At 49.3% G+C, this 22,330-nt stretch overlaps 1 protein-coding gene across 1 annotated transcript in view; it reads right to left on the bottom strand.

Annotated features, from left to right (window-relative positions):
- Window positions 1-18,861: 18,861 nt before the first annotated feature.
- The window catches only part of LOC121146277, a 78,605-nt gene continuing 75,136 nt past the window's right edge, over window positions 18,862-22,330 (bottom strand). The window contains exons 10-12 of the mRNA XM_040965668.1: window positions 21,875-22,072; window positions 19,688-19,949; window positions 18,862-18,904 (exon numbers count right to left, since the gene is read on the bottom strand). Of these exons, the coding sequence (XP_040821602.1) occupies window positions 18,862-18,904; window positions 19,688-19,949; window positions 21,875-22,072 (503 nt within the window). The remainder of the gene's footprint in view (window positions 18,905-19,687; window positions 19,950-21,874; window positions 22,073-22,330) is intronic.

Here is a 22,330-nt window from a genome sequence, read left to right as displayed (position 1 = left end):
AGGGGATAGGTTTTTCATGAAAACAAAACCATCTCCAGCCAGTTACTGTCACCAAAACCAAAACACAGCAATGATCTTCCTTGGGAAATCCTCAATGTCATTTTGCAGAATACTTGAGATTCAGACTTGGTGTAAAACTTGAAATAACTTTTCAAATGCCTAATTTCACCAACTGAATCTTGGAGAAATCCTTGTAATTAGTAAGATCTAGCTTTGGAGAGGGAAGTGAAATACCTGCTTGTAGTAAGAGTGAAAATTGACGTGCATTCTCTGAAAGACAACGTGACAGCGTTTTATCCAGATGTTGCAGGACCAGAGATCCGCAAGGGACACAGGTTTCGTCCACTCCTCCAAGTGTTTTTTAAAAAGCTGACTCCCCTTGTCAGGGCTGTTTTATTTTCCTGGCCTTGGTCTTTTTACGTCTTCTGTCAACTAAAATTTTAGATGCTTCTCTAGATACACCAGCACCAAGACAGTACCACCTCCCGCTCAGTTCACACTTGGGGCTACAGATGGTGTCCCCATGGCTCCCGTGGTCCTAGGAATTCATCCACAGTAAAGGAGGACCCACAAAGTGGCTCCAAAACACAGGATCACACCTTTTTCCCTCACCTGCCAAAAGCCAGTCAGGGTGAGTCAAATTTGCATTTGGGACTTGCCCTGAGAAGGACACCTCAGGAGCTGGGGTGCTGCAGAAACCCTAAACCTGGAGTGAGCAGACTGGTATTGTGGTCAAATATGGGACCTTGGGGTCCTTGGCAGGTTGCCTCTGGCTGCTCTTCTATCACAAAGACAAAGCTGAGCAGCTGAGGGAGACACAGTGCCAGAGGGCTAGCAAAGTCAGCCCTTCCCCTGGTAAGTCCCTTTCGTGTGTGGCTCCGGGAGGCCACGGGTGACATGGGGATGTGTGTGCCTGGCAGACAAGAGGGTCTCTGCGCCACTAAAGGAGGACCAAGCAGGCCACTTCTGAAGTTCCTTGTTAACCAGAGGGAAGGAGCCGCTGTGGTCCAGGAAACCAGAAGATGTGGAGCAGTGTACTTACCTTGCAGGGGAGGGGGCAGCTACATGTGGAGGGAGAGAAACTGGAGGACTTGAGCCTCTAGTGGTGACTGCGGACCTGGATCTGGGGTTGTCCCCTGGCACTCTCCAGCAGGATCAGGACTCAGGCAACACCACATCCCGCCTTGGCTCAGAGGTCCTCAACCCAGAGATGGACGGGTGTGTCCCCAGTAGTTTCCTCTGCCCAGTCCCCTCCTCCTGCCTTTTCTTCCAATCCCTTTGCAGGGCCACTTTGCCAGCCTCAGAACAGGTGAGGTCTTGGAAGCAGCTGCTGGAAAGCTCTGTCCTGAGGGAGATTCGCTGTCCTCCTGGTGCCCCGTCCCTGGCCTTGTGCCTCTACGCCCTGGTACTCACATTGGGCCTGGAGCCCGGTCTGCAGCAGCAGAAGGGCCAGCACGTGAGCAAAGAGGAGATTCCATTCCATCTGGGGGCTCCAGAGTCCTTGATGGTCTCACTCTCTAGTGACGGACCGGCAGGTGGCTGACAAGTTTCAGCCTTGTAGCAGAGTCACTGGTGTGTTTGACAAACGCTTGACTTAAAAGGGCACTTGTGAGTTTTGTTTTTGCCACTTCCTTTCCGGCTTGTGAGTCAGCAGGCAACTAGAATTTTTCTAGTCCCTGAGTTATGTTTTTTTTTTTAATATAAATTGTATTTTCTCCCCCAGGTCTCAGTTTTCCCAGAGCACGTTTCTCCTAAGGACATCCCCTTTCCTCAAAAACACAGGAGCAGAATTAACATATCAACTCACCAACTAAAAGTGGTCACTGGTGACTGAGTGTTCAATTTATCAGTAGAAAGTGAACCAAGAAGCTAATGATGCCACCCTGCTGAGACTTTTTGTCTCAGAGCCAGGTGCTATTAGGAACAAATTCCTTTCTTTGCCTTTGGAGAAATTCCTTTGAACTGGGATAAAAGTTACTAGCCCCCTTTACCCATGGGTTTTTCCCTTCCTCCTTCCACTATGGCACAAGGTCTGGGGTTTTTCCTCAGGACACATGGAGCGCCCTCCTGCCGCAATGACAGGAGATCTTTTCCCCTCTTTGGCTAAATATATTCTGCTGTGTTAAGAGCTCACCCTGGCCCCATGCTCTTGGGATCTCAGGAAAGGAGCCCTGCTCTAAGCGGCTAAGGTGGCTTGCTGCTTCCAGGAACTGTGATGGAAATGGACCACCAACTCTGCCCAGAGATCTGGACTGTTCTCAAGCAGCAGAGGTGACTCCCAGAGTCCTGCAGCTCTGACCTAAATGGACCATCAGAGACTGTTGACACCTAGGGGGACCCGAAACCACAGACGGCCCATGCCCTCTGCCCCAGGGAAAGGCACAGTTCCCCCATCACCTCTCTAGATGTGGCTTTCCTCAGCCTGCTGCTCGTGCTCTGAAAGCCACAGCTGTAACTTTCTAACTTTCCCTGTCAGCCACACACACACACACACACACACAATCACACACACACACTCACACTGACAAACACACTCACACACTTTCTTTTTTTTGCAGCATTTTCCCAACACACACACATCCTGCAAACCCACTGCCTCAACTCTGACACCCTAAATGGGAAACTCCCTAGTGGGGAGGGTGGCAGGACCGTGCCCCGCCCAGGCTCCCCATCAGGAGCCAAAGGACTGCAGAGAACCCTCCCAGCCCAGGCAGAGCCCAGAAGCAGCTGCTTGTGTCTCCTGCAAGATGTGTGCGTATTGCAAAATGTGTGACACTCTCTCCCCAGAGTCTCAGGGAACTGTCTGTTGTGGTTCACAGAGGCTCCCAAGGGAGGTGACCCCATCCAGCAAGGCAGCAGAACTGACCTAGGTCCGGTGCTGCTCAGCCCACCCCAGCAGCCTCTCCAATGGCTCCACAGCCTCAAATTCTTGTGCCCAGATGTTGTGATCCCCAGAAATCACCAGGGGTCTGAAGACAATCCAAGTGCACAAGGATGGTTTCTTCAAGCTTAGTACATCTGAGCCTGGGTTCTTGGTTGAGAGCAGGCAGCTGGCTGACCGACCGGCCAGCCTGCCAGCTAGGACCAACACCCCTTACTGGAGTGTGGCCCTCAACAGCACATTCATAGGGCTCTTATAGGGGCAGTCCACAATAGCTTGAAAAGGGTCAATTCACAATAGCCTGCAAAGTGAGGAGAAATACCATACATTCCCTACCTATCTCGGCTGGACAGCCCACGCCTCCAACAACTAAGGGAAGCACCCACTTAACTACTTGGAGTCACCTGTGACATAACAAGACTTAGGTGGGCTTTGATTTGTAAGAACTGGAGCCCGTCAGTGCTAAAGGTGACATAGGCCGCTCACACAGTTTCTGAGTAGTAGTGAGCCATGAACAAATGGTTGGGATTTTGATACTGAGCTTCTTCATTCCCACCTCTAACCAAAAAAAACATCAAAATCCATGAGATATAGTTTCTGCTGATCTTTGTTGGTGAAATGTGTCTCCTGTAGGCAACAAATAAATGGGTTTTGCTTTTTAATCCAGTCTACTAATCTGTGACATTTGATAGATGACTTTAAGCCATTTACATTCAGGGTTCATACAAATAGGTAGCAGTTTGGTCTGGGTGGGCACTATTCTTTTTCTCTGCAAGAGAACATCTGTAAGTGTCACTTGTAGGGCAGGTTTGGAACAGGTATATCCTTTTTTTACTTCTTTACTGTGGAAGAAATTTATTGCATTTTCAAAGACAAAGGAAAGTTTTGCTGGATACATTATCCTGGGCTGACAATTTTTTGCTTTTAGAATCAGGAATAATAGCTCCATTCTCTTCTGTCCTATAGAGTTTCCTATGAGAGGTCTCCTGTGAATTTAACTGGCATTCCTTTATATGTCAGTTGATTTTTTTTTTCACGTGCACCTTTCAGGATCTTTTGCTTATGTTTTATTGAAGAGAGCTTGATGACCATGTGTCATGGTGCAGATCGCTTTTGGTCAAGCGATCTTGATCTTTGATCTTGATCTTTTGTTGGGAGTTCTATGCCCTCCTGGATGTTGTTTTCCAATTCTTTTTCTAAATAAGGGAAATTTTCCCTTATTGTTTATTAAATACATTTTTATTAAATACATTTTTAAACCCAATTTTTGTTTCTGCACTTTCTGTTACTTCAATGACTCTTACATTGGTCTTTTAATACTGTCTTTCAATTCTTGATACTTTTTGGAGCTTGACACAGCTCTGCTTCCAGCTTTTTGTGTGTTTGCCCCTGCTGACAGGAAATATCCTCTAATTTTGAGATTCTTTCTTCTGCCTCCTTCATTCTGTTAAGGAGACTGTCCTCTGTACTTTTAATTTGTTCCACTGTATTCTTCAGTTCTGATATATCAGCTTGCATTTGATTCATTTCCAGTGTGACATGTTCCTTGAATTCCTTGAACACCTGCTTTATCTGCTTTGTTGATAAGAAGTTTGGTAACAAGTGTTTTGAATTCTGTATCCCTATTTTCTCTGTGTCTTCCTCAGTGAACTCTGAGGTTGGCAAAGGGTTTTGCTCCTTTGCAGGGGAGTCTTCAGTAATATTCATTGTCCCTCTGTCTCTTCTTTTGCTCTTGGTCATTGTACTTCTGATTATCAGAGTCCTTTCCTTGGGACAGGGATTCTAAGCTGTGTCACCCACAGGTCTAAAGTTCAATTCTGCTTATTGCAGTTGGTGCATGGCTCTTTGTTTGCAGTCACTTGTGCCACTCCCTCTAGCAAGTTCCATGTCTGGGCTCTTATGTTAGACTTTCACCATGGTCTTCATACCCAGCTCCTGGCTCACCACTTTTCATCTCCTGTGATACTGTGCTGAGGCTGCACCATTATCTGTACATCCTTTCTCTCACTTCTGGTTGGAGCAGGTCCCAGGATTAGGGAGACACCAGGTGTCTTATACAGCTAACATGTTGTTCGTGCTGATCTTGCTGGAACCTGTCGGCCATTAGGTCTGAGGGCCACATGAACCTATTTTGACCCGGATGATGCCATAGTGGGTATTATCTTCTTGTGGGACCAGTGCATTGCAATGAGCTTGGTGACATCCCGCCAAGCACTGCAAAGAGCAGCTTGCTATTGTCCCTGCAGTCTTAAATTCCTTGCCACACTGGAAGAAATGGCACTTGACTTGCCACTACTAGAGTTCTTGATCTGCTGGCTATCAGGTCTGAGGGCTAACCTGGACCTATCTTGGGTGGAACTTGTAGGATGCCACATAGTTGTGGTTCAATGAGTCACAAGTGAGTTCACTACCAGTTCCATGCATGTGCAGTACTGCCCCATAACCCTTTTCTTCTTAAACAAAATGGCACCTGATAAGTCTCTAGCAGGCTGACTGGGCTATAAAATCCACCCTGTTTCCGCACGGCCCATCTGGGACCTGCCACTCTGTCTCTGCTCCTGGTCAATTCAAACAGAGCAACAAGTCGAGCAGTTCTTTGTCTGGGTTCACCTTGTGAGCTACCGGTAAACGTGCCTTCCCACCTTGTTACTGGTGGAGTTCAGATTGCGGTTTCCTGAATGCCTTGGGTATCACTCACTGTAACACCACACTGTTGTGTCTGCCACTTGCCTGTGTCTGTCAGTCACCAGGTCGCTCTCTGTTGTTCTTTCCTCTTCTATATCCTAGAATGTGCGGTCTCTGCTTCACACTGGCTAATGTTTCTTCAGTTGTTAAAATGTGTCCTTTGCTATTCTGCCATCTTGATTCTCTCCCTAGACTCTTGTATTAGGGCTCCTCCATTGTGAGATCTCATGCACACAAGTGGTTCCTTGACCCAGAGAGCTTAGTCCAACTCTTGTCCTGGCAGGTATAGTGGCCCTGACCAACTCGTCCACACTCATTCCAGTTCTTACTGTTGAATGCTATAGCCCAGCCATACTTGTTCCGTACCCAGATACAACTGTCACATGGTTCAGTATGTGCCAAGTCCTGGTCCAGCCCATTCTGTACCCATCCTGGCTCTCATGAGCACCAGTGAGTGCTGGAGTGAGGCCCAGTTGGGCAGAGTCCAGACCCTGTCCACAACCATGCTGAGGAGTGTTTGTTCAACAAATATTTCTCTTTATTTTGCTGGTAAAATACTTTATGTATAACAAAATTTCTCTTATAATCAAGTATTGTTCAAAAACATGACCTCTATTATTCATATAATACTGAGTTTGCTGTACATACTACAAACAGTTTTTGTAAACATGTTTTACTGAGCAGATGATATATGTTAAATATGGCTGAGGTGGGAGAGTACAATAGCTCAATCGACTAATCCTCTGCCTGCAAACTCTAGCATCCAGTATGGGTACCAGTTTGTGTCACACCCACTCTACCTCTCTTCCAGGTCCCTGCTGATGAACTGGGAAGCAGTGGAGGATGACCCAAACGGGAGATGCCGAGATTCCTGGCTCCTTGTTTCAGACTGGCTCAACTCAGACCCCGAGATAGCTACTAGGGGAGTGAGCCAACAGATGGGAGATCTTACTCTAATTTACTAACAGATCTCTCTATACGTAATCTATAAATCTTCCTCACTAACTGTCCGATATTTTTTTTAAAAACATCATTTTCTAATACATCACTATAATTCTGCATTAATATAGATCCTAGCACGTCAAATGAGAATTTCTTTCTTGGGGCTGGCTTTGTGCTGCAGTAGGTTAAGCCACTGCTTGTAACACTGCCATCCCATGTGTGAGTGCAAGTTCAAGTCTAGGTGTTCCACAACTGGGAAGATAGTGGAGGAAGGCTCAAGTAGGTGCCATCCACATGGTAGACTCCAATGGAGTTCCTACTGCTGGTGTGGATCTGGTCCAGATGCAGATGTTGCATCCCCTGAATCAGCAGATGAAAGAGCTCTCTGTGTCTGTTCCTTTCTCATCTCCTCTTCTCTCTTCCCCCTGTTACCTCTCTCTCTCTTTCTGTAATTCAAGTACATAAATTTGCAAAGAAAGACAGAATGGAAGAAGGGAAAGAAGTAAGCTAGCCAAAGAAAGAAAATCTGCTCCCCGCCACCAGCTATGCACACGCTGTGTTGTCTGGTTGTGTGGAGATGACTCAGCATGCATAGCAATCTCTATGATCTGTGCCAACATGGCTTTCAAGGAGAATCTTGTGTGTTAGCCTTCATCTTTATCCCATATCACTCAGGCTCTTCCAAACTCCATGCTGTAACTTACATTATCTGTGTGGATCAACACCTAAGGAATGAAGGCAGAAATAAGCAGAAGATAAACTGATAAGGTTCAGGTCTAGATGGGATGAGAGATGGTGGACAGTTGGACTGTGGCCAGCAAGACCATGTGCTCAGGGCGTATTTGCTACCTTCAATACCAATTGTGCTAAAGGGCTCCACTTTCATGGTAAAGCAGAACTAAGCCAGTGAGGAGAGGAGAGGTCCCGCGCTGGGTATGATGACTGTGGCCTTGGACGGAGATGCTTCTGTGGTCATGGCTGGCAGTGCTGAAATGCAAGCAGAAGAGTTGTGGCCCTTTTCCAGAGTCCCAAATCCAGAAATCTTCCAGTTGCTGCTGTGGAACAATGTGCACAAGTGGCTCTCTCTTTCAGGCTGGCACTGTGACAGGCTCTTGGGTAGATGGGAGGGAGGATAGGTCCTACCCCCAGGGAAAGATCTTCCAGATCGCAATGCCAGAGTGCACTGCTTCCCAACACTCCTGCTGTCCAAGACAAGGAGAGGCATAGGCTAGTGGTTGAGATGGGTCAAAGGAGTCTACATTGGTTCTGCAGGATCTGAGAGAGAGAGAGAAAGAGAGAGAGAGAGAGAGAGAGAGAGAGAGAAGGGGAAACAGGAATTTTCATTCTAGGAAAGGGCACAGTGAACGAGCTCCAGGAACAGAGATGACCTCAGCAAGGAGGCTGGAGGAAAGGCAAGGTGAGTGGAGTGAAATACATGCCCTGAGGAAGAAACAACACAAAGAAAACAGGAGGTGGGAGGGAGCTGTGGGAAGGCACCAGAGTACACGCTGCTATTCTCTGGGGAGAAGGCATTATGCTGGTTCACTCTCAGACATACATTCACATGCACACACACACACAGCACAATCACAAATACAGATTCCACACTAACAACACACACATGCGCATAGCACCCACACTCAAACACACACACAGTCTTTCCCCCAGCTCTCATCCTTGTTACCTATTGTCTACAGCATCTCCTTCCTGTATAGCAACACGTTGTCAAGCCAGCTCTGACAATCACCCAATGACCCTGCGGAAAACCTCCATTGTGTGCCTGTCACTCTCCCATGCCTTGAACCATCTGGCACTGCGATGAAGCTCTGACCATCTTCTTTGGTCCGACTCAAGGAGGAGACATTTCTTTCCACTGATACTGAACCGCCATGTGCTCACAGCACATCCTCCCCTTCAGGGTGAGAGCATTTGTCCCATGGGGATGAGATCAGCCAGTTAGTCTTGACAAGACCTTGTCCACACCTGCTATCCTCTGCCTCCCATCTCTTCCTTCGATTTGGCCCTGACTGTCCTCCCAGTCCTGTCCCATGAGAATCCTGAGTCGCGGGTTCCATAGCACCTGTCATCTGCCACCCTGGTCATTTGCCACTCACCCCTGCTTGTGTAATGTGTGTGAATTCATCTCAGCCAGCTGTTACCTCAGGATATCTGCTACATCTTCAAATGTATCCTTCATTTCTTTCCCTTCATTGTGAGGAACATGTGTTTCATTCCCAAGGAGATCAAAATAGTTGATCTTGTTGAACTCACAATCACCAATTAGAAAGCTTTTGCCATTCACACACACTCGTTGGCCAGGTTTGGCTCTGGTGTTGACAGTGAAGCAATGGCAAAGATAATGAGCAGATGTGAAGGAAAAAATGCAAGTAACATTGATGACAAGAAAATGACTCACAGACAATTCCTGCCCCAATTCTGGGACACTAAGCAGCGTGTGAAGGGTTGGGCTGGGAAGCAGAGAAATCACCTCCCGGCCATGGCAGCTGCATCCCTGACTCCTGACTTCCTCACTCCTGTGTTCCTTGTAATTCATTCTGGTTCTATGAAGTACACAGGATCACCTGGAACCAGGAAACTGGGGACAGAAGCTTTATCTTTATCCCATATCCCATGGTGTGCAAACACGCACACCATGCAAGTTCACGCTCCAACTAAACAGTAACTGCAAGAGACACCACATGGTAAGAAAGCTGAAATCACTGGGACGTTCTGGAAAGACTGGTGGAGATGGTGCTGGCCCTAGTAGCAGCAGGGAAGCCCTGTATGCATGTTCCCTTTGGTGGCCACTGTTGCCTGGGAGCATTCGGCAGAGCAGACTCCAAGATGCAGGGGAAAGGCAAAGACAGGTGTGGATCCGAGAATTCCACAATTCCCAAATATGTTTGGGGCAGTGGGAGATCAGAGCAGATCAGTCAGCTGGGAGGTTTCCAGAGGCAAGAGTGACAAGAGACACACAAGCAACATATTTGCACAGGGTCATGTGTGTACACACAAACACACAGGCACTGACGTGAAACCCCAACAGGAGTTACATCATACACCAGGAAGAAGCTGGCAAAACCCAGTTAGCGCAGCCTTACCTGTCCAAGTGAGTGCTAATAAGCAGGACTCAGTTAAATGAGAAAGAAACATCACGGCAGTCGAAATAGCAATAACTCTGACTGGACCTGAGGTCTGCTGTCACCTCAGATGGAGTTTTTTTGGGGACGTCTATGGCAACAGGGCCACTGGACTCAAACTCCAACCACAGTGAAAGTCACAGCATGTGGTCTGGCTGTAGACTACGCATGTCAGAACTGGGCCTCCTCGGTTGCTGAAGATGCTACAGTGGACTTCACACTCAGATGCACATGAGAGACATGGCAACTCACTGAGGCCTGTAGAGGACTTCGAGTGTCATGGCAGAGAATGGAGGGCAGAGCAAATTGGACAGCTCTCCTGGGAAACATTTGACAGCAATGATCTGGGTGAATGGAGACTCTAAGATGGACTAGCTCAGTCAATGGACCTCAGAAGGATTTCCTCATTTTTGACTATGAAATCACCACCATCTCAGAACTATTGAAACTGTATAAGCAGTAACCTCAGAACATGTTCCTCATCACAGAACCTGGGATGACATCCAGTGGCTGCCCCACATCTCCGGGTACTGATGCAGAAAGGATGCTGGGTGCAATCCACTCCCCTTCTCTCTCGCCTTCTCCCAGATACAGGAAGAAGAAAAAGAAAACTGAAAACAACTCTCTCGTCACTTCCCCTATTCCTCAATCCTTCCCACTCTGTTCAGCGATCCTCTTGGCATGCACCCTTCTCAGTTTGTAAACACCATCAAAAATAAAATTATAAAAAACGGAAAGCTATAACTGACAGAGGGGAATATGTAATTAAGTACAAAAATAACATAGGCCAACAGTTTTTACTCCTTAAACTTAACTCCAGAAAGATGATGATGGAAATTAAACACAGAGAAGGAATTTGTTGTCATCAATGTAGTGACGGGTCTTGGCTCCTGACATCAGACACAGGAACTCCCTGCCTTACAACTCCTACATGGGCCGCCAAGCACACTCATCCAGAAGAGTGATAGTCTGCTATTGCTCTTCCCTTAGACAGACTGACTGTCCTCTTTCCTGTTCCTGGGACCGAGCTTACAGTCATGTCCCAGGCGGGGATACATACTACGTGGTGGAAGAAAGGGTAGGGTTCCTCTGGATGTGACAGTAAGGTGGGCCCTGGCATTCCTGGTCTTGAGCAACTATGGGAGGCCACATGGAGCTACTGTTCAGCAAATCACAGCGACGGGGGTGTGATGTGGCTGGAGAGTCCTCCAGTTAGGCGGGGTGATTGCTGGCAGCAAGCTGGAGTTGGGGCACAGGGAGCTATGGGGACGCTGGAGTGGGTGACACAAGAGCAGGGTCTGGGGGTGTCTGTAGTCACACCACACAGGATCAGGCTCCTCTGTGCCTGACCACACCTGGGTCTGCCTGGCTCCGACAGCCACTTCCCAAGGATGAGGGTAGAGCAGGTGGGACAAGGAGGGCTGTGGTCTCAGTGACTTCCTCCCACCCATCCTACCTCTGTCCCTTTTCCCACTCCCCTGCCAGCCCTCGCAGCAAGAACCAACTGCAGAGAAGCAGAGCCCTGGGAGGGAGTCTCCATCCTCCCCAGGCCTCTCCCAGGCCCTGTGCAGCAGCCCTTAGGCTCTCACCGAGCAGAGTTCCACAGAACCAGGTTGGCAGCAGCAGCACTGCCAGCAGGAGGGGATGGACTGCCTGCATGCTGCAGCTACTATAGAGGCCTGTGGGGAATCGAGTGGCCTCCAGAACTGTGCCTTTGTGGCTGGCACGGGCAGAGAGCATAAAAGTCAGTGCAGGCTCTGTTATCACAGGTCCTCAAGAGAGGAAAAATGTGGTCACCTCCATTTCTTTCCTTCTTTTCCTTTTCCCATTTTGATCTTTTCATTCTATTTATTTATTTATTTTGTTTTTTCATGACTGGCTAGTTTCTTTTTTAAAAAAGATTTATTTATTTTTATTAGAAAGCCAGATATACAAAGAGGAAGAGAGACAGAGAGGAAGATCTTCCATCCGATGGTTCACTCCCCAAGTGAGCGCAACGGCTGGAACTGAGCCAATCTGAAGCCAGGAGCCAGGAGCTCTTCCAGGTCTCCCATGCAGGTGCAGGGTCCCAAGGCTTTGGGCCATCTTCAAAGATGTCCCAGGCTACTGCTTTCCCAGGCTACAAGCAGGGAGCTGGATGGGAAGTGGAGCTGCCGGGATTAGAACCGTCGCCCTTATGGGATCTCCGTGCGTGCAAGGCAAGGACTTTAAGCACTACGCTATCACACAGGGCCCCATGACTGGGTAGTTCTTTCTGCCTATGGATTTCCCCTTCCATTCTCCTCATCTCTTCTCCTCAGCATTGTGTTCCCCTATGTTATAACAATGGTATAGTCTTTCCACCACAGGAGAACATCCTAGTCAGACCAGGCAGGCATCTCACCAGAGCTGAGCGCCCAGTTCACATTCAGAAAGGACTAATAGGGCGGGACGCAGGGTCCAGTTCTTCCTGCTGCTGCTCCTCTCAACCTTTTCCCCCTGGCTCCCCTGGACAGGGGGTTTTTGAGTGTGAAATTCCTCTGTATGTTGTCAGGGTGGGTAGCCCACCCAGCACCAAAGAGAATTCTCCTGGGGTGATTTCCTTGAGAGGAAGGCTGGAACTACCTGTCAGTGACCAGGTGTGGCCAGGACTTTGTAGTGCAAAATCCCAGGCTGTTTCCCAGGTGTGACATTCCCTGCCCTGGATGCTCTGCTCTCCTGAGGTCACTTTCACACGCACAAGCTGATTTTTGTCTTCTTTAACACAACCACAAGAGGGGTTTTGTGTCCCTCTGTCTACCTTTGTTTTCTGCCCATGTCTTTCTGAGCAAGTGCTTGGGTCATCAGGAAAGCAGGTGAGGAGCACCCCAGTGTCCAGGTCTTGAACCCAGTTAGACCCAGACTGAGCCTGGCGCAGAACTCAGCCGGTCCAGCCCCCCAAGAACTCCAGATGCTAAATGGGCTAACACAGGGCTGGCTTGTGGCACAGCAGGTGAGGTCACCTTTGGGACGTTACTGTCCATATTGGAGTGTGGATTACAATCCGGCTGCCCTCTCCATTCCAGCTCTCTGCTAATGCACAGTCCAGGATGACAGCAAATGATGGCTCAACTACTGTATTTCCTGACATCCATGTGGGAGATATGGAAGGATCTCCTATTTCCTGCCTTCAGTTTGAGGCAGTCCTGGATACCTGAATGTTGTGGTCATTTTGGGAGTGAGAAACAGGAATAGCTGGCCCCAAGCACCACCTAGTTTTTTACACATCACTGCGGAAGAGAGGAAGGGGAAAAATGGAAGAAGGGAGAGGTAGTGGAAGGAAGACGAAGAGAGAGGAAAGACCCACAGTTCTTGAAGTCAGCCATCACAGAACATGCTCAGGCATTCTGTGGGTTTCTTGTGCCTGTGTGGGTAGACTGCAACCACTGTAGGCAGACACTATGCAGCTTGTGCATCTTGGAAGAGGGACAGTGAGGCTGTGGTCACGCCAGAGGATGCAGTCACACCCAGCCCTCTACAGGCAGTAGGAGATGCCATCCCCAAGCTGGCGTCACTATGGACTGCCGGAGTCCAGCTCCAGTTGAGTTGAGAGCTCAGGAAGGGAGCGTGGAGTTGGCGATAAAGAAAGACACGGACACTGTCATTTCATGCGCTCTCACAACAGCTCAAGAAAAAAAGTTGGCCTTTTTATTTACTCAGACACCTCACAAGCTTCTACATAAGCAAGCAATTGTTTTATTTTTATTTCAAGACTAAGGAGACATGTACAGACATTTGGTCATTCCGTCTGCACTTCAGGGCTAAGCAGGTGCGCCTAGAGACAATTCTGCAAAATACTGTACTCATATTCTTCAAAGCAAGCCATTATTCATTCTTCAACAGTAGCCATGGAGCAACAGCCAGGGCTCCAAGGCACATGCGATTACCTGCTGATCAATAGTACATTCCTAACACATTTCTATTTCTACAATTTACCCACTATTTAATGGGAAAATAGGTTACATGGGAAAATACGTAAAATCCAAGACAGAAGTTTCAAATGTTAAATCCCCATACAACTATAGGCTCTACAACCCCATAAACAATAAAATAATAATGAAAAGCATTTTCTCTAATAAAAGCATCCTTAATTCCTCTAGCTAAAAGGTATAAAAGCAGCTAAAACAGTTACATTTTCTATGCTCCAAAAAATTGCAAAGACAGGCTAGCCTTTGAGATAACAATAACTATATTTATTGCCATAGCAGTTTCAGCTCTCACTCCCATCACTTGCATTAATATTTAGGATATTTTTGGGCCCTTTCCCAGAAGGTGTGCTACATGTCTGGGCCAGATTCTGATGCAATGCTTAGCACACAATAAGGTGTTCAGAAATGGCATGGGCTTAATTGTGCTCCTGTGTGTAAATTGTACAAGGCCCACTCACCAAGACATTATCAGTGACATTAACTCTCAAGCTCTCATCGGATGCAAAAACCACCTCACAGGAGCAAACAACAATGCCTCAATAGATTACAGAATTCTTAGTGGGGTGCTTGACTGTCCATGCAAACAGGAGTAAAACAGCGTCAAGGTGGTCAGAGAGACTTACGCTGGGCCCTGCACACAGCTGGAAGCTCCCCGGGCCCTGCCAAAGAGGGGAGCTGTTCTCTTCACACCTTCGTGTCATCCACACCTACTGCACGGACCCCAGCAATGGACTCCTGCCCCACCCCCAGCACAGGTGGGAAATCCCTGGTCCATGCAGAACACGACTCTGGATACCCTAGAAGGAGCAGACACTCCACTAACCCACGCAGGCATATTACAAACACCAAAGCACCCAGGGGAGAAAACCAACATGTGTATCCACATATGCCTGCAAATAACACAGAAATATAAGAAACATGAACAACAGAGACAGTATGTTGGCCTGGCCCAGCCCCACTCATTGTGGCCATTTGTTTCCTGAGTTCTCTTCAGATACCTCCAAGAACCTTCTCTTTGGTCATTGTTGGTGTCCTACAGATCCCAAACAGTATTTTTGATCTTTCTAATTTTGCATCATCTGGTGAGACATTTCAAGAGACTCAGCTTTAAGATCAGGACTTTTAGATGTTCTGCCTCACTAAGTATGTTTAGTGCTTTTATCTATATTTTTATTTAACTTAATACTTCATTTCTAATATTTCTGTTTTGACTCCTTTTGTATGTCTGCATTTTTTTTTTCTGGATCTTTACAAGGTTATTATTTTTTTTTTGATGCTAAGAACCAAAAACATGATAGAATTTGGTATACATATCTTTTTTTTTTATTAATAAATTTTATTTTGACATTCTTTACATAGTTAATTAGGGTAAGAAGGTTCAAGGGCTACAGGAAAGTGGATAATACTAATATGTTTTCCATATTGCTACCTTCATGTTTAAAAGGGGGGTATTAAGGGAGAAGGCCCACCCAATTTCCCACCCTCCCCAAGTCCCGGGTGTAGGGCATGCTCTGAGGTTCTTGCTCAAGTGGTTTTGATATTGCAACAGTTATGAATCGCTGTCAATCTTGCCGCTCCAAGCACTATGAGGTCTTTGAAAAATCCACTGATTGACATAGTCCATCATAGCTTAGATGGTTGGTTGACCTGTTCTGTCTTCTCTCTTTTCTTTGTTATGGTTCTGAGTCCAGCATTTAGATTAGGAAGATCTCCAAAGAAACTTCTTGTATGTGCTAACAAGTACAGGGCCTGGCACCGTCCATCGCTCCAATCAGCTGGTGGTTGCAATTCCTGGGTTGGTTCTGTTTTCACTCCCGACTTCCACTGGAACCAATGGGTGTTGCAGTCCAGTCTGGTTCTGCCCAGCACATACTCGGCCCTCACATAAACCAGCGGGAGCTGTAGCCTAGGTTGGAGCGACCCACAATAACCCCCACCAGGCCCACCCCCTACCCTGGTTTGCCAGTAAGTGTAGCAGTAATCCAGTCTGTCCCACATCCCATTCCACCCCAGCCGCTGTCTTAGTTTTATGTCCTCCCGTGGAAGTGGTAACCCAAGAGGGATGAGCCCACTATTTCCCTCCCAGGCCTCTCCCACTCCCAGATTCCAGTTGATGCTGCCCAAACAAACCTCGCCCACTTTAATTTTGTTTGCACCAGTAGGAATAATCCGCCCAGCCTGGCTTTTCCCTGATCTAGTCCACATGAGGCGCACAGGTGTGGTAGCTCTGCCTAGTCTGGTCTGCCCCCATCCCAGCCCATGCTCTCCTGCGGAAGTAGCTGTCCAGCAAAGGAACCCTCCCTTATTCCCCTGCCAGCTCTGCCCACTTCCTTTCTTGTTCTCAGGCTGGTTGGGCACTGCGGTCCCTTCTGGTACAGGCAACCTCACCTCGGCATTCCATAATGTGCACTAGTCTTTGTTGCGACCGACCCTGGGTCGACCCACACTGGTGCCTGGATTTGCCAGTGGATGATGTGGACAGATTCAGCCTGGTCTTGCCCCCACGTCTGCCAAGTGTATGCCAGTGGGTAGGTTTCCATGGCCTTTTCTGGGCTGTTTCCTATCATGTTTCTTGCGTTTACCTGCTGGGTCTGTGTCCTGCCAGAGGAGTTGCCCAGGCTCCTCCATCAGAACCTCTCCCAATGCCACGTTTCACGCTTACCAGTGGGTCCATGAGCCAACCCTACTCAGTCCACCTCCTGTCATAGCAGGAACTGTGGCTTTTCCTGACTGGCCTTCAACCCAATCTGGTTCTTGCTGTTGGATGTTCCAGCCCAGCCATGGTTTGTCCATACCCACGTATGGCTCACACATGGCTCAGTAGGGGTTTGAGACCCTGCCTAGTCCATCCCACATCTGCCCTGGTCCTCCAGAACACCAGGGGGAGTCGGGGTCTGGCCCAGTTCGGTGCATCCAATCCCAGTCCACACTTGTGCCAAGGGAGACTACAACTGTTTCCAGATCAGAACGCAGCCCCCTTCCAGGCCACGCGCCTCTTGGTGGGAACCTCAGCCCAGCTAGGGTTGTCCCCTTTGCTCCCCAACTGGGTCCGTTCCCAGGCATAGATCACATGCCTGCCAATGGATGCTCTGACTCAGCTTGGCACAGCCCCTCCCCTGTCCCGAACTCTGCCTTAGACACTGTGGCTTCGCGTCCCAGGCTCCCACAGACCAGCAGGTACAAGAGCCTAGCTCGGCATGACCTCTGCTCCCTCCTGGTTTCTAGTTTTACTTGTGGGCTAAGGTTTGCTCAGTCGTGCCTAATCTACTCTGTTCCATTACCAGTTGACACATTGGCCAACTGTTGGAGCTACTTGTGCAGGGCAAGCCCCAAGCCATAGCTTCTGCATGACTGGTATTTGGTGCTCAGCATTATTAGTGATTACAAGTTTTGCTAAGGAAGAGTTACTGCCTGTTTCAGGTCCAAGAAGCACAATGGGTTCAACCTGGAGCTAATTAAGCAGCAACTCAAAGAACCAAATCCCCAGAGCTCCCCAGCCGGGCGGCCAGCAGGCGGAGCCTGGCACCAATGGCGCACTGGCCGCCCGGGGAGGACGGCTCACCATGTGCCCATGGCGGCCGTCCGGGATCCAGGCATGAGACGCCCCATCCTGAGACCCACCCATGTCTGCATTTTTGTTGAAATTTATATCAATATGACTTCCTAATTTTATGAAAAATTTTCTCTATATTGAGTTGCCAAACAATCACTCCTTTGAGGTTTTTCCCAGACCTTTTGTCCATCAGCCCTTCCTCAGAGCTCAGCATTAATGCATTATTGTGTTCCTTCTGGGGAGACATGTTCTCCTCCTTGCTCATACCTTTCTAAGTTTGCTTTGGCATATCTGGGGCAAATCTCTTGTTGCTACCTCCCCTGGAGCTTTGGAACTTTTGATTTGAAGACTTTACTTTCTGAAACTGTGCTTCTGGGGCTTGGTGGGTGGGAAAGGCTTCCATGTGGGTACAGTGTATGTGCTGGTTGGCTAACCCTTACACATGAAGCAAGAATGCAGAGTGACACTGGAGCTGGGTGTGCTGGAGCACCTTTGGGTATAGTCAGCACAGGAACAGATGTTGGATTAGCTAAGAGTATTCGCATTCTCAGCCCTTGTGCGTGCCAGGCAGGGTGAACCAGTTGAGTCCTTGCAGTGTGTGACACCAGAGTGCCCACATCCTACCTCCCCACTCAGGCACAGGAACAGTACAGAACACTGGTCAAGCACACAGCATGTTCCCCAATCCCTCTGTGAGATACCCCCCTTCCCGTGATCTGAGGTAGCCTCAGGCCTCCATCCATCCAAGACCACAGTGAAGTCTTTCATCTGGCCAGCTTGTGACTGTGAGCATTATTCAGAACTGACTCAGAGGCTGAGCTTACATGAGTTGATGCAGCAGACGAGTGACATGCGGTCTGATTTTCCTTGTCTCATTTCTAGAATGAACAGGTGTAGTCCAGGAAACAGGGTGTAGTCCAGGAAATAGAGGTACACTCAGTGATGTGCCTTTTCCATCACCCTCTTTGCTTCCATCCCAGTGCTGCCCTGAGGACGTACAACGAAGAAGAGATCCCTTTACATACCAGTTAGGATGCAGCAGACAAGGAGAGGGAAGAAAAGGACCCAGGTGCTGCCACTGATGGTCATGGCCATGTTCTTGGACTGGACTGCTTTTGGAGTCATGGTTGATGGTGCTGAAATGGAAGCAGAAAACTGGAGACCCCTGATCTAGATTCCAAGCCCCAGGAGTTGCCTCCCCTGCACACAGCTGCCACACTTTCTTATGTGCTGGGCCGAGAGTGGGAGGGAGGCCGATGGGTCCTGTCCTCAAGGAAACATGTGCCAGAAAGGGAAGCTGGGCTGATCAGTCCTTCCTGCTGTGGCCAAGAGGAGCAGAGCCTGGGGATGGTGGTGGGGAGGGGCCACAGGAGCTGATGTTGTGGGAATCTGAAGGATCCCAGAGAAACAGCAGCTGAGATGGGGGAAAGGGAAGCGTGTTGCAGAATGTCGGGAAACAAAGTGCAGCCACAGTATGGGGCGGGCAGGAAAGGCAGCGGGAGGGACTGACATACACATGAACACAGGCCTACACCCTCATGTACACACACACGCATGCACATGCCACATTCACACACACAAAAACACTCACAGATACACACTCACAGTATCTGCACTTTCCTACACATACAGGCAGAACACACTCATACAGCATACACACATGACCACACTCACAGCACACACATCCCATCGCTAAGGAATACCTCTCCCTCCCTAGACTTCGTCATAGTTACCTGTGGTCACCAGCATCTCCATCCTGGATTGCAAGAAGCCCAAAAGCCAATTCTGACAGTCTCCTTTAGAGACTTTATTCAACACTGTCTTCAGCACTGTGGCTCTAGGATGAAGCTCTGCCCACGTACTGTTGTCTGAGCTGAAGAGCAGGTTTTTCTTTTCACTGAAGCCAACATTCCAGGATCCGTGTGTTTTCCCACTGCCTTCCTTTTCACAGCGCATCTGGCCTGCAGGGTGGGGACATCTGTCCCCATTGGGAAGAGATGGGCCAACATCAGTCTTGACAAATACTTCGTCCCACCTGCTATCCACTGCTTCTGTCCCTCTGGTATTTCCTGGCATGCTCTGTGCTAGGTACCCTGCCATTATCCTTGGCTAGCAAAAATGTTGTTTTGGGACCCGGAGGCATGGCACAGTGGCTAAGGTCCTCACCTTGAACACCTCGGGATACCATATGGGCGCCAGTTCTAATCCCAGCAGCTCCACTTCCCATCCAGTTCCCTGCTTGTGGCCTGGGAAATCAGTCGAGGATGGCCCAAAGACTTGGGACCGTGCACCCGTGTGGGATACCCAGAAGAAGTCCCTGGATCCTGGCTTCAGATCGGCATAGCATCGGCCGGTGCGCTCACTTGAGGAGTGAATCATCGGACGGAAGATCTTCCTCTCTGTCTTTCCTCCACTCTGTAGATCTGACTTTCCAATAAATAAATAAATCTTTAAAAAAAAAAAGTTGCTTTGATCTACACATGAAAAAGGCCCTATGTCCATAGGCTCTGCTGTCCTCAGGGTGCCTTTTCACACTTACCGCTGGTTGGGAAGATCTCTGGACTGAAGGTCCAGCAGCTTGTTCCGAAGCTCCTCAGTCACATAATTCAGCGTTTCAATCTGATCCTCCCAGGTCTTTGTGCTGTTGAGCTTCCATCCGAGGGGTCCCACAGGGTTCACCTCACCACCACAGCGAAAGGAGAGAAACACCATCTGATCCATTTGCCCTTGAATTTCACACCATGGCTGTTGAGGCTTGGGCTGAGCAGTGATGCTGAAGATGTAGCTCAGACTGTGAGTGTCTGTGAAAGAATAACACAGGTGAGTGTCACCCAGGCACAGGCTCTGTGCCAGCAGAAACATCCTTCTCTAGGGCAGGGGACCTTGAGAGCACTTCCCTGGGCTCACCGCTGCATCTCCTTCTGCCTCTGAAGGATCTTACTCCCCCTAATTGCCTCACCTCCACTCTGCCCACCAACCCGTGCATGAGCCTACTATGGCAGTGCCAGGCATGGATGGCAGAAAATCTGCTCACATGGATTGCAGGGTGATGGGACAGTGCATGGCGGCTTCCTTGAGGGTGCTGATCACCATGGGACAGGGTTGGGACAGCACAACAGGCAACAGGGCTGATGAGCCCGCACAACATGCACTACAAAACTCACAACTTCCTTAGCACATTGCATAGGGCGGGAACACAAAACATCCCAGGGTGGAGATAAAATGACAATTCAGGAAAAGGTCCAGTGCTCTCTGTCCCTCCGGAAGGTGTGGAGGAAGCCTGTTCACCAGCAAAATGGGGCACCTCCATCATAGAGGCACAGTCCCAGCTCCTGCTCAAGCCTGGGGTTGGGCACTGTGGAGGATGACCCCAAAGTGATAATGGAGTGAAAAATCTCAATACAAGGGATGCTAAGTACAGGTGCAGAACTGGAAAGACATCATGATTGCATTGCTGGGAAAGGCACCATGTCTGCCAGGCCCTGTACACAAAGATCTGAGCCTGTGAAAATCAGAGCACGGGGATCCTACAGGCCAGCCAGATGTGCAGACAACCTGGATAGTGCCTGATCTGAATAATGACAAGGTCCACAAAGAGGAAGCACAGGTGGTCAGGAGGCTGATGCAAGCACTCAAACAAGAATGTTGGAATCTCTGTCCCGTTACCAGATTTTGGCCAACCCTCTGAGCCAGGCATCACTAATCACAAAAGCTGGGCTGATTTCCAAACGACCCACAGCCCACAGCAAGTGCATTGCTTCCGGTGGCCTTTCCCAGAGAACATAAGTCCATCTGCTGGGGGAGCTACATGGCAAAAAGAAAAGTCTGCAGAAAAGTGGGTGTCTGAGGCAGTGCTCAAGCCTTGGCCTGGGCTGCCCGTATCCCACATCAGAGTGCCTGGGTTGAGACCAGGCTCTGCTACTCATTCTAGCTTGCTGGGAGGCAGCAGGTGGCCAACCATGTGGAAGACCCTACAATACTCCAGGTTCTTGGCTTGGGCCAGGTCCTACCCTGGCCACTGTTGGCCTCTCTCTCTCCCTCTTCTTCCCTCACTGCCCCTGCTTTCCCTCTCCCCTGCCTTTCTCCCTTTCCCTGCCCTCCCCGGGCTTCTCTCATCTTGTTCTTGCTCTGTCTGTCTCCTTGCCCTTGTCTCCATCTCCTTATAACTCTCCCTCCTCTCAGTCTCCCTCTCACTCCTCTCTCCCTCCCTCCTCTTCCCTCACTCACCTGCTTTCCCTCTCCCCTGCCTTTCTCCCTCTACCTGCCCTCCCCCTTCCTCCCCTCCTTATCCCTTCCCTATTACCAGCTCAGGGCCCTTCTTCGCAACTTTCTCTCCTCTTCCCCTCCCACTTCCCTTCCTCTCTTTCTCCCACCTTCTCTCTCTCCCCGCTCTGGATCCTCTCCCTTCACCTCCCCCTCCATCTCTCCTCTCCCTCTAATCTCTCTCCTCTCCCTCTCCCTGCTAACCATCTCTCACCCACCTGCTCTGACCACTGCTCCAGCTGCATGCTCTGCCCCAGGACCTAGGCTGCTCTGGTGCCACCCTGACCTTGGAACAAGACCTGTGGTCCTTGCTGCTTTCACTCCCAGACACTCTGAAGAGAGCTCCCTTCTTCTCCTTTCTGGCTCCCCTGGCTTGCAAAGCTACTGAGCTGGACCCAGAGAGTGCTGAAGACAGGGTTGCACACACAACCAAGGGGAAAATTCCCTCCGGTCAAATACTTACCTGCATGTGCCGCAAGGGGAAGAGAGAGCAGAACGCAAAGAACCAGCTTGAAGACTTCCCGAAGCACCATGACTGAGCAGTGCAAGAAGCCGTCCCCTCTTCGTAGCACAAGGAGGAAGAGTGGCTGATCAGCTGCACACCCAAGACTTCTGCAGCTTCCAGGACGGCCCGAGAAAATGCTGCTCTGGAAGGAATCTGCTGTCACAGGAATATTGCATGGAGCTGCAGGTTCATTCTGTTGACTAATATGAGTCTGCTTCCCTTTCCCTGCTCTCCATGGGCCTCTCTCAGAGGCTTCCTGTCCCCTTCCCACAAGTGCACAAGCTAGTGCAGGTCAGGCTCTCCCTGGCCCCCCGCAGGTGGTTACAAGCAACAGGACCTTCCTGCACCCCAACACCCTGGACTCAACTCTGCAGACGACAGGCTCCCATCTACTTTGCAGTCATCCTGTAGGAC

This window comes from Ochotona curzoniae, unplaced genomic scaffold, assembly GCF_017591425.1.
Source record: "Ochotona curzoniae isolate NIBS_2020 unplaced genomic scaffold, NIBS_Ocur_1.0 scaffold_3890, whole genome shotgun sequence".
NCBI lineage: Eukaryota > Metazoa > Chordata > Mammalia > Lagomorpha > Ochotonidae > Ochotona > Ochotona curzoniae.
The sequence above is the reverse complement of the archived record's forward strand: the minus strand, read 5'-3'. Positions and strand labels throughout refer to the sequence as shown.